Source organism: Bos mutus, chromosome 22 (assembly GCF_027580195.1).
Source record: "Bos mutus isolate GX-2022 chromosome 22, NWIPB_WYAK_1.1, whole genome shotgun sequence".
Lineage (NCBI taxonomy): Eukaryota > Metazoa > Chordata > Mammalia > Artiodactyla > Bovidae > Bos > Bos mutus.
The window spans coordinates 10647561-10660505 of NC_091638.1; the positions used below are offsets into that span (position 1 = coordinate 10647561).

General features: G+C 40.1%; 1 protein-coding gene across 19 annotated transcripts in view; it reads left to right on the forward strand.

The window, feature by feature from the left end:
* LRRFIP2 (LRR binding FLII interacting protein 2) overlaps positions 1-12945 on the forward strand; it is a 109156-nt gene that overhangs the window by 75649 nt on the left and 20562 nt on the right. For all 19 annotated transcript variants that reach the window (XM_070359585.1, XM_070359597.1, XM_070359598.1 and 16 more), the window contains 3 exons: positions 214-330; positions 3276-3347; positions 7923-8093. In XM_070359585.1, the coding sequence (XP_070215686.1) occupies positions 214-330; positions 3276-3347; positions 7923-8093 (360 nt within the window). The remainder of the gene's footprint in view (positions 1-213; positions 331-3275; positions 3348-7922; positions 8094-12945) is intronic.

Sequence of the window (12945 nt, forward strand, 5' to 3'; positions counted from 1 at the left end):
AGTTGTGCTGAGTATGTCTGGGCCCATCTCTGGGTAACCCCCGTTTCCCCCCGCCCACCAAGGCCAGTCTGAACTGCTTGTGGACTGCATTCGGTAACTTCTTATCCACACTGTGTTAGAGCTCTTCCTGTCACCCTGCCCCACTTTTAGCTTCCACAGCAATTTATTTTTAAAGAACTAAGACTTAAAAGTGTCATCTGTCTTTTTCTCTAGCCTTCATCTCGAAATTCTGCCTCAGCGACGACCCCTCTAAGTGGAAACTCATCCAGGCGAGGAAGTGGGGATACCAGCAGCTTAATAGACCCAGACACCTCATTAAGTGAATTGCGGGTAAACCGCCATTTTGGTTTGCTTTTTATAAACATTTTTTATTTTTGGCTTCTTTGTTGTACACTAGAACCATTTAACATTTAATGTGACTTGGTAGGAAGGAAAGAAGTATGAGTCCTTTAAAAAAAAATTGTTAATACAGTTCAAGAATGTGACTAGGGTCTGAAAGGAAGGAGATTAGTTAATTCTCTTCTATTCTCTTTCCTGAAGATTTGATGGTATTTGGAATGAGCTCTGCTAGTTTACAAATGCCAAAAAAACTTTCTAATGTATATAAAAGTCATCCTTTCAAGTAATTGGCCACATTTTAGATGGAAAATATGTGGATGTACAGGAAACCAGACTTTGGGGGTTATTAGTCTTTTGAGCCATTATAGTATTATTTGGCTGCTTGAATACAGTTATCGCTCAGTTTCATGATAAGACAAGTATGATAATATTTGGGATGACAGAAATACCTGAGTAATGAAAGCTCATTTAACCCATTAGTTGAGCCTCCAGTCTCATTAATAACCCTTTCAAGATATCTATGAATGTCTATTTGCTGAGCAAGCTGTTTGTAAGGAACGGGGCAAGGATGGTAATAAAAACTGCATTTATTCATTCATTCAGCATATATCGAGCACTTGGCCCCATAGGTTCAGGCAGTAAAACATACTTTGGAAACCTGAGGAATTCACTGTTTCACATGGAAGACAAGTGGATATAAACCAGTAAAGCCAGGTGGTGTGGTACTACCATAGTAGCAAGAGTAAGGCTGTTAAGGGAATTCAGAGAAGCATCGTCTAAATTGGAAGAGATAATGAAAGGCTTTTCAGAGGAGACAAGGAGTGAAGGAACAGTAAAAATTAACCAGGCAAAGAAGCCGAAGCGTGAAGGTGTTCTCTGATAAATTCAGAGAACCAGAAGGTTATCTGTGTAGCAGAGTTGCCAGAGGATAGGATGGAAAGTGGGGATTCGTAATGGATGAGAGAGAAGGCTGGAGGAGTACTGATGGGCCACATCTCAAAACACTTTGTGTGGCCGCCTGAAAGGAATTCAGGTTCACCCTGACAACAGTGGGATAAGAAGCAGGGAAGCGCTGCTATCGGATTTGCATTCCTAAAGGTTGACCACAGGCTGGAAGAAACCTTGGAGGCAAGAACTGTTACTCTGTGGTTGAACAGTGGGGAGGAGATGAGCAAGTCAAAACTGTATTGGGAGGAAATGCAGGCAGCTTCCTCTGAAGAGAGTGTTGGAGACTGGAAGTTGATTGGCCAATAGTGTTAAGAGAGGGTTTTTGTTTTCTTTTAAAGGCAGCTTTAGTAGTTATTTTCATTGGTTGTATTGAGCCAGTAGAGAGAGACCATGAAGTTAAGAAAGGAGAGGAATAACTGAACTTAAAGTGCCTGAGTAGGTGAGAGGAATGTCCAGATAAGGTTGGGGGGAGGTGGGCGCCCCTTCCCCCGACACAGTAGAGGAGGAGGGAGGGACCTTCGGTGACCCAGTCAGATTGCAGGCCGCCAGGAGCAGGAGTCCGCGGTGTGATACGGGCAGCTTGTACAGTGGGCTGAGGATTAGCAGAGGCTAGGGGATTGCTGCAGTGGCAGTGGCTGTGCAGGAGGCGGCCCAGGTCACGCTGGCTCTGACTCTGAAGGGGCCCGTGTTGTTGAGCTCTTAGTACCAGTCAGAAGCATGGGGGGCCCAAAGTAAATAAGCTCAGCTCTTGCCTTTAAGTGCTGTTTTCTAGTCCAGTGAAAGACAGGAGAATGAGGCCTTCCAGCGTCAGCCTCAGCTTGTGCTGCCATTTACAACCTCTTGGAAGGAAATGAGCTTGTATGTCCTAGTATCTGGCTCCTAGTAGGCACTCTCTGGTGGCTCAGACAATAAAGAATCCGCTTGCAGTGCAGGAGACCTGGGTTCTATCCATGGGTTGGGAAGATCCCCTGGAGAAGGAAATAGCAACCCACTCCAGTATTCTTGCCTGGGAAATCCCCATGGACAGAGGAGCTGAGCGGGCTACAGTCCATGGGGTCACAAAGAGTCAGACACAACTGAGCGACTAAGCACAGCACAGCATAGGCACTTGATAAGTGTCTGTTGAGGGAACTGAGGAGTAAAAGACAAGCCCACCGGGGAGGGAATGAAGAGGCAGGGGAAATGTTTATGTGATGTAACTCTGTGCAGCGGGCCATTGTTCCTGCCTGTAATTGTAGTTAGGTTCAAGGGCCTGTAGCTGTTATCTCCAACCTAAATCAACCATCCAGAATAGATCTTACATAGCAAGGTTGGGTACAAGGGAGACAATATTTTCCATTTAAAATTTGACCTGCTTTACTTTTTTTTATAAGGATTATGGTAACATTTGGAGCAAAGACTTTTGTCATCATTTAATTGGTGTCCTCAGGATAGACTGTCTCATTTGACATTGTATTTAAAAAGGTTTGTGTTTAGTTTCCCTCCCTTTACTTCTCTTCCTCCCAAATGAATTGTGGGCAGTAACCAAGTCATTGGAAGACAACTTGGTTCATACCTGGTTTAACATTTTTTAAAAACTTCTGCATAACTCAGTAAAATTTTCAGCTTGTAATTAATTTGCTACCTATTTTACTAGTTCTCGGTGAAGTGTTATACTCAAAATTATTTAAATGATTTATACAATTTTCAAAATTGTGTTTTAAAAACTGTTATAAGCGATAGCTTTTGTCCATACACAGCCCTGCCCCCGTTTGCTAATATTGCTTCAACAGGAGTCAATGCCAAGAAAATTTTTACTCTGTTGAATTGGTTACTCTAGGGCCTTCCCAGCCCCAGCATCACCTGTGCTGTTTGGAGTGGAAGCCACGTTTGTGTACTGTGACTTCTCTTCTTTTGGTCTGGTCTATTCAGAAGTAATTCACATTTTCATGAATCCTTTGAGACTTTGCGTGTGGTTTTATGCAATGGTTCATTCCTATGTCCTGCAGGATATCTATGACCTTAAGGACCAGATTCAGGATGTAGAAGGGAGATACATGCAGGGGCTTAAAGAACTAAAGGTATCAGGGCCCTCTCTGCAGCCCAAGCATGCTGCTGTCTGTGCGCAGAAGTGTCAGTAACGGTGGTTTCACGGGTTCTCTTAACCCCACTGCACATGGCTTTACTAACAGTGTTTGTCTTTCAAGCATGTGCTTAACCTGCAGTGAAAGGCGAACTTCCAGTCTCTGCTGATATTTACGTGTGTGGTGTATTTTGTGGAATATTCAGCAAAAGATAGCAGGACTCAGTTTTTAAACCTTGTAAAATGCTTACATATCCCTTGTGTCTTAGCCTTACGAAATTGAGTTAGGCAAAAACCTAAGAAATGTTCTAAGAATATTTTTTTTATTGAGAATTAAACCTTAAAATTCTTCCAAGCTAAATAAAAGAGCATTGCCTATTTCTGTCACCAAATGCAGTCAGTGTTAGAAACAGGAGGAAGAAGCATCTGAGAGAGAGAGCATTACCGTAAATAACCCCTGTGGTGGAAAGACCCTGAAGCACGAGGACTGTGTTTTGGTGTTGTTTTTACATATAGGTCAAAAAGGGTTACACACATTCAGTGCCTTAAAGAATTTGGAGGTAAATTTAAATAGGGATCTTCCCTGGTGGCTCAGACGATAAAGAATCTCCCTGCAATGCAGGAGACCCAGGTTCAGTCCCTGGGTTGGGAAGATCCCCTGGAGAAGGGAATGGCTACCCACCCCAGTCTTCTTGCCTGGAGAATTACATGGACAGAGGCTATATTCCATGGGGTCACTAAGAGTCAGACATGATTGAGCAACTAACACATTCACTTTTTACATGGTGGCAAGAATGGCTACCAGTTTTCCAAAGAAATGTAGGTGTGTGGCAGACCTTTTAATTATAAATGGCACTTGATTATCATGCTCTTCCCTGTGTTTCCTTAAGAAGTCCAGGTCTAATATTATGAATTACTGTAAGTTTCTCTGAACACAGGTAGTTCCCTATTTAACATAGACACCAGGCCTCTGAAAATGTGTAAACAAGGCATTCAAGAAAGGTGACTTGGGCAATGCCCCAGGAGCACAGTATGAACCTAACAAGCAAAGGCTTTGCTCAGCTGCCCTGGCATGACTGGACTTGGGCCAACTACCAGCCAGAACCTTCATGCGGGTGATTGTGGCCCAGAGGCACACAGTTAAGACTCAGGACCAGAAAGGGGGGGAGGCCTGTGGAGAGCATTCCTGGGGCGCCTGGACACCACGGACAGCCGTGTGTGGGCACTGGTGACCATCAGGAGAACCCCAGTTAGTGTGCCTGTGTGCTCCCGTAGCCTTATTGCTCTCCTCTCCAAGTTTTGGAGCTATGACTTGGAAATATCTTAGATCAAGGGAACAAATCCAGGACTTTTCAATCAGTACATTCATTTTAAAGTATTGAGTGTAACATAATGTATCAGGAAAGCAAATGATTGAGAGGAATTCTTACTTGTTTTTCATTTTATTTTGAACATTTTCCTCTTTTTGACCTACCGTTTATTGCATTCTTTGAAGGATACAGAAAACAGATTCACCTTATTTGAAACTCTGAATAGATAAGACCCCTTTTCTTAATTCATAATTAGTGTATAATTGAACTTGACTTCAGATTATGTTTATCCTTGAAATGAGTCTTTTAAACAGAAGAAAAAAGTCATTTACGAAATCATCCAGTTGGTGGTCAAAGCACAGTGGTTGTCGGTGTACCTATATCCTGTTAAAAAAGAATGCTAGGTCATTGCTTATGACATTATTCTCAAGTACGTCTGCCTGTGAGGGGTGTTTTCCCACTCCAACTTCCATCCATCATCACCTGGATCTCATTAATAGCACAGATTGCTGGATTCTACTCCCAGATTTTCTCATTCAAAAAGTCTAGGATGGGGTTATTGAAAATTTGCATTTTTAGCCAGGTCCTAGATAATGTTGTTGCTTCTAGTCTAGAACCTACACTGAAAATCAATTCCTTAGATACATTTAAGTAAACTAATTCCTTATGGGTATCACTGTGTGAACTAGATTAAAACCATTAAAACTACTTGACACTTAAACTAGTTCTCTGTGGTCTGTTGTTTAAAGAAAAGTGACTTCCATACATTTTATGTCAGTTTTACTTTATATGTTGTATCCTTGCAGCTGCTGCTTACACTGCCTCAGATTCTGGTGTTCATGCAGTCACACCCCATTTTGTGTGGGACTGAGTTGTGAGGATGACTTTTCTTTTTCTTTTTTTTTTCATTTTTGCTAGTTGTCTCTAAGATGGATCAGAATCATTCTAAATTCTGTACTGTATGGAGTTGGCCTAAAAGTTTGTTCATTTTTTCTGGGAAAAAAACCCCAAAACATTAATATACTCCTGATTTGCAAACAGTTAAGTGTATGTGTTTGTGTATCTTTATTAAGATAAAATTCACATGCCATAAAATTTACCTATTTAAAGTGTACAGTGTAGTGGGTTTTTTTTTTTTTTTTTTGCATAGTCACAGAGTTGCACAGACATCACCAGTTTTACAGTATTTTCATTACCCAGAGAGAAACCCCATACTAATCAGCAGTTGTTCTCCATTCCTTCACTCCCAGACCACTAGTCAGTGTTGTCTTTTGTGATTGACTTTTTACTTAATGTTTTCATCCATGTCATAAGATTCATCCATGCCATAACATGCATCTGTGTGTGTGTGTATGTATGTGTGTATATATGTAAAAATTGCTGGGTAACATTCCAGTGTATAGATTTACTACATTTTGTTTATCCATTTATTAGTTGATAGGCATCTGAATTGTTTATAGTTTGGATCTATTATGAATAATGCTGCTGCAAACATTTGTGTCCAGTTTTTTGTATAGATATATCTTTTCATTTCTCTTGGGCAGATTCCCTAGAAATAGAAGTGTTGGGTCATATGGCAGCTCTATGTTTAACATTTTGACTTGCTGCCAGACTGTTGGCCCAAAGCAGCTGCACTCTTTTACATTCTCACTAGCAGTGTATGAGGATTCTGGCTTTTCCATTTCCTCACCAACACTTGTTATCTGTTTTTTTGATTATGTTTACTAGCCATCCTATTAAGTCTGGAGTAGTATTTCATTATGGTTTTGGTCTTATTTCTTTAATTAATGATATTAAGAATATTTTTATATTCTTACCATTTTATACCCTCTTTGGAGGAATATCTGTTCACATCCTTTCCCATTTTAAAATTGAATTGTCTGTCTTTTAATTCTTGATTTCTAAGTGTTCTTTATATATTCTAGATACAGGTACCTTATCAGACATAAGATTTACAAATGTTTTCTCCCATTTTTTGCATGGTCTTTTTTATTTTCTGGATGATATAGTTTGTAGCATAAAAGTTTTTAATTTTTATAAAGTCTGTTTTTTTCTTTTGGTTTCATGTCTGAGAAACCACTGCCTACTCCAGAGTCATAAAGATTTACTTCTGTGTTTTGGGAAAAGAGTTTTATAATTTTGGCTTTTAATTTAGGACTGTGATCCATTTTGAGTTAATTTTGGGGTATGGTGTGAAGTAGGAGTCCACCTTTATTTGCTTGCATGTGGATCTCAGTTGCCCCAACATAATTTATGAAAAAAACTATTTTTCCCACTGAGTTGTCTGGACACCCTTGTCAAATATCAGTTGATCATAGATGTGTAAAGGATTCTGGACTCTCAGAACCCTCAGTTCAAATATCATTGCTCTTTTATTTGTTAACATTTGCATCAGCATTTTAAAAATACAGAAGTGATGATCTTTTTCTATGTGAAATGTTTTTCTTTTTAGCTTTAAAAAGTTGCTAGGTAATAGTAATCTACCAAAATAGAAGCAGCTATTCAAAAATAGACTGTAAGCTATTTTAGGCAGGAAACTTTGAAGTATATAAAAATTTAGGCATTTAGTGGTAGCACTTTTTTGGGGGCGGGGAGGGGGGCTCACAGCCGAGCTTATGTTATCTGAGTTCCCCAGCCAGGGATTGAACCCAGGCCCTGCAGCGAAAGCATGGAGTCCTAACCACTGGACCACCAGGGAATTCCCCTGGTAGCTCTTTTTAAAAAAAATAATTGTTTTTGTGTCGCTTATTTTAAATGGCTAATATTTGAATAATTTCCAGAGAAAATGTGGATACATTTATTAATATCATGGAGAACAGGAAAGTACTGAAAACACAGATCCAAGAAATGGTGAAATTCAAAGGAGTATGAAATTTGCTTGTATAAAAAGAGGCTATATTCCCTGTCATTGCATTCAGAGTACCAGATAGCTTGTTGTTGAAACTGCAGGAGTACCATTTCTGAAAACATGAAGGAGCCTTCATTTTGTGACTGTTCCCGTGACTCCTCCGTGTTGTCTGCATGTCTTCGTCTTTCAGAGGCTGCACCGCTGCTTTTGTTTCCTTGGGTAGCAGAGAGCCCAGGGAGTGCTTGCAGTGGTACTCTTGGCTTACTGTCGTCCTCCTGCTTCATGTGCTTGTTACTAAACAGCGTTTCCAGAGCTGCTTGTATTTTGCAAAAATGCATCTTCATGTGTCTGTGCCAGGGCTATAGGTGATGGGTGTATTTGAGATATTAGACTGATGACTCTGACTTTCATTTAGGAGTCTTTATCTGAAGTGGAAGAAAAATACAAGAAAGCCATGGTTTCCAATGCACAGTTAGACAATGAGAAGAACAATTTGATATACCAAGTAGATACCCTAAAGGATGTTATTGAAGAGCAGGAGGAACAGATGGCGGAATTTTATAGAGAAAATGAAGAAAAATCAAAGGTAATTTGCTAATTTTACATCATGCCTTTCTCTGGGGTCAGAAAATTAAAACCTGCTATTTAAAAAGTACTGTTTTCTTCTGTAAAATGGGGCCAGTAATACCTACATCATAGTTCTGTGGTGAGGGGTTAATGATTATTACTGCCTATAAAGTGTTTACTTGGCACATAGTATGTGTTCAGTGAATGGTTGTTAGTATTATCGATGAAGAATAAAGGAGAATTAACATTTTTTCTTAAGTACTGGGTTTGATGGAAGAGGCCAGGGTCCCGGGGAATGGTATTTCCCTAAAAACGGATTGGTGCAAGGAGATCGACAGAACACGAGACTGCCATTCCTGGAATATTCTTTTTTAATTTTTATAAGATTTAGTTTATTTTCATAAGGGGGAACTTATCACATCCTTTAGTTTCTGAAAATAGAATGCAGTTCAAATTTTATCTTTATTTTCTGTCTCTTAATTTGACAATTACAGTGAATTACTTCTTCCTGTTATAACTGGAACTCCACAAAGCTCCAAAGGCTTTCAGTGAGATGGCTCGTTTTTTTCTCTCTTCTTTTTTTCTTCTCTTCTCTCTTTTCTTCTCTCATTTTTCAAGAGAACCTGTTTTCTAAATGATTGGGGAGAAGTCTTTAACCAGTTATTTGGAAACAACAGTGTGGAGATGTGGATCAGAAATCAGCAGATGTTTTCTTTAGCGATTTGTAAGCTATATTGTTAAAATGTGCAGATGGAAAATAAAAGCCACTGCCCAAGGCCTGGTTTTGCCTTTTGACAGCCGCAGGAAACAAGTTGCATTCCCTTAAAAGTTTATTGGATTTTTTAAAAAGTGCTGAAATCAGCCCAAGCAGAGGACAGATGGATATTACTATGAAGAAATGAGTTGCAGTACATTGTATTAAAAAAAAAAAAGAAAAGAATTTAGGAAATGTGCTTTGGTGAATTGTTAGAAGCAATAACAATCTGTATTTGTACGTAATAAAGGGAGAAAAGGTGTTAATATAACCTCTAAGGGACCCACATTATTACTGTAGACTCTCTAGGGATTTCTTGAGGACTGAAAATGCTCATTCCAGTCTGTTTTTGTCACTTCTACAAAGTGTCACGATGTATTTGCAGCAGGGTTAGGGGAAGGTGACTGCAGCCATGAAATTAAAAGACACTTACTCCTTGGAAGGAAAGTTACGACCAACCTAGATAGCATATTCAAAAGCAGAGACGTTACTTTGCCAACAAAGGTCCGTCTAGTCAAGGCTATGGTTTTTCCTGTGGTCATGTATGGATGTGAGAGTTGGACTGTGAAGAAAGCTGAAGAATTGATGCTTTTGGACTGTGGTGTTGGAGAAGACTCTTGAGAGTCCCTTGGACTGCAAGGAGATCCAACCAGTCCATTCTGAAGGAGATCAGCCCTGGGATTTCTTTGGAAGGAATGATGCTAAAGCTGAAACTCCAGTACTTTGGCCACCTCATGTGAAGAGTTGACTCATTGGAAAAGACTCTGATGCTGGGAGGGATTGGGGGCAGGAGGAAAAGGGGACGACAGAGGATGAGATGGCTGGATGGCATCACCGACTCGATGGACATGAGTCTGAGTGAACTCCAGGAGCTCGTGATGGACAGGGAGGCTTGGCGTGCTGTGATTCATGGGGTCGCAGAGTCAGACACGACTGAGCGACTGAACTGAACTGAACTAGGGGAAGGAAGGCTGAAGAGGCAGAGTGCAGGAGATTTTTAGGGCAGCAGTGGAAGGAAATGGCAGCCCACTCCAGTGTTCTTGCCTGGAGAATCCCAGGGGTGGGGGAGCCTGGTGGGCTGCCATCTCTGGGGTCGCACACAGTTGGACACGACTGAAGTGACTAGCAGCAGCAGCTATTCTATATCATACGTTGTACATGTATCACAACTCACAGAATGTACAACACTGAGCGTGAACTCTAATGTCAGCTATGGGCTTTCAGTGACAGTGACATGTCAGTGTAGGCTCACTGATGGCAACAAATATATCCCTCTGGTTTAGGATGTTGATAGCGGGGAAAGGCTGTTCTGGGAGTGGGGAGGGGGCTCAGGGGTATTTAGGAACTCTGTAGTTTCTGCTGGATTTTGCCTTAAACTCCTCAGAAAAATAATGTCTATAAACAAAAACAGTAGGATAAGAAGACTTGCATCTAGATAAGGTGATAGAGGTTTCTGGGTGTTTTCATATTGATGACAGCGGCTCATTGACTATGTGGTGATGTAGATGGGCTCCTCTTTGATTCTTCCTGTATCTCATCAGCCAGTTTTGGAGAGTCCAAGCCATCGTACTTTTCTTAGTCCTTGGACTCTCTTTCTACCTTGCCACACATTTTTCATGTCTGCTTCTGGCTCTTGCTTCTAACAGAAGAAAAGCTCATGCTGTGTATTGAATGGTCAGTACTAAAATGAGTTCTTATCTATGTACTCCAATGACCTTGAGCATTAAAAAAAAAAATCCCTATGATAAGCTGTTTTAACCAACTTCGTTTTCCCTCCTGTCATTTTCTAGGATGTAGAGATGTCTTAGTATACATAGAGTTGTGGGGTTTTTTCAGTTTGTTTTTGTTTCTAAATCTTGTGTTTTTGACTTTGAAAAGTCTGTGTGTTTTTTTTTAATGCCCTGGGAATCTGCTTCAAATACGGCGATGTAGAAGACTTTGTGGGCATGTCTGTCTCTGATGCACCTTCAGCCCAGCCTCTCTTCTCCTAAACAGATACTGCCTCATACAGGAGATGTTCCTGTTTCCTTTACACAGCAATATTCATGCCACCTTTCAAAATGTCTTTCGTGTTTTCTGCTGGGATTATGGTAACTGCATCTTACGTATTGTGTCTATACTTCAGGGACAGAATGTCTGGTTAGGAATGTCTGCATTATAGTAGGGAATTCTTTTTCTTTTTTTCTTTCCTTTCCTTTCCTTTTTTTTTTTTACAGTTTATCTGAGATATAACAAAATGTTCTATTGCAGATTTTAAACAGACCCCCCCCCAAAAAAAGAGAGAGAGAGAAGCATATCATGAACTTTCCTGAACCCCATCACTGACCCCAAACAGGCCATCAGTGCATAGCCAGTTTTACCATGTCAACTCCCCCCACTCAGTTTGTTTGAAGCAAGTCCCATATTTTAATATGAGTTTATTATTTTATTTATTTTTGGCCACACTGTATGGCTTGTGGATCCTAGTTCCCTGACCGGGGATTGAACCCAGATCCTGGGCAGTATTAAGTACCAAGTCCTAACCACTGGACCGCCAGAATATTCCTGAATTTAATATGAATTTAAACATGTCCTCTCTTTTTAAAAATATAATGGCAAGACCTTCATACTATATATATCCTGTCATTGTTAAAATTTCAGTTGTTTCGAACGTGATAAATGATTTTTCTTTTTTATACTTAGAGTCTTGGTGAGTTGCACACTGGAGTTGGCTGTCACGTCTCACAGATCTTTATTTATAGGTCTCCTTTCATCTCTTTTTCTCTCTTGTAGTTTATGGGTTCAAGAAACTGGACTGCTGTTCTTAACAGTTTCTGACAGTCTTGGGGATTTTGCTGTTTCATTAACATGGTTCTCTACCATGCTCCTTTTTCTTCTGTGTTTCCTATAAATAGTTAGGTTTAGAGGTTTAATCACACGCGGGTTCAGTCTACTTCATAGGTTCTTTTCCTTCAGGAGGCCCAGGTATAGGGCATCTCTGTGATACTGCAACAGGGTGTCTATATCTACTAGTTGATTAGGGGTGGCAAAATAACATTCTGTTTTTATCTTTACTGTTTTATTTTTCATCATTGTTTTAAAACAGCTTTATTGAGATATAATTCACATACCATATACTTCATCTATCTTAAGTATACAGTTCAGTGGGTTATTTTGCATCTTCACAGACAAATGCAACCACAACCAATTTTGGAATGTTTCATCACGTGAGCAAGCAGCCCCGTACCCTTCAGCAGTCCTCTCGCTCTCAGCCCCTCAGCCTCAGTAACCACTGCGGGTTCTCCTCTCTGTCTCTGTAGAGTTAGTTGCCTTTCATATCAGTGGAGTCATATACTATGTAATCTTTTATAATTGGCCTCTTTCACTTTGGTTAATATTTTCAAGGTCATCTGTGTGGTACATGCATCTGTACTTCGCTCATATTTATAGCCTAATATTCCATTGTATAGATACATACCGTGTTTATCCATGCGTGTATTGATGGACATTTTTTTTCACTTTTTATCTGTGATGAATTATGCTGCTGTAAACATTTGTGTACAGGTTTTTTTTGTGGGAACATTCGTCTTTCTTTTAAATATTATACCTAGAAGTGGAATTGCTGGGTCATCCGGCAGCTCTGTGTTCAAACATTTAAGGAGTAACCAGGCCCTTTTCCAGGTTGCAGCGCCATTTTCCATTCCCTCCGGGAGTGTGTGCAGATTCTGATTTCTCCAAGTCCTCACCATCACTTGTTCTTATCTGAGTTTCTTCCTCGCCATCCTAGGAGATGTGGCTTTGGAATGCATTTCCCTGATGACTAATGATTTTGAGTATATTTTGATATGTGTAATGTTTGTACATCTTCTATGGAGAAATGTCTGTTCAGATCCTTTGCCCATTTTTAAATTGGATTATTTTTGTGTTATTGCATCGTTAGAGTTTGTATATTCTAGATCCAAGTTCCTTATCAGATACGTGGTTGGCAAATATTTCCTCCCATTCCATAACTTGTCTTTTCACTTGACTCTGCTTTATTTATTAGTGTAAATTGCCCCTCATCCCTTATTACTCAGTGAAACAGTTTACAGAGGAAAGGCAAGATAAAAGCATGACTCTTTTCCTTTGTTTACAAGTT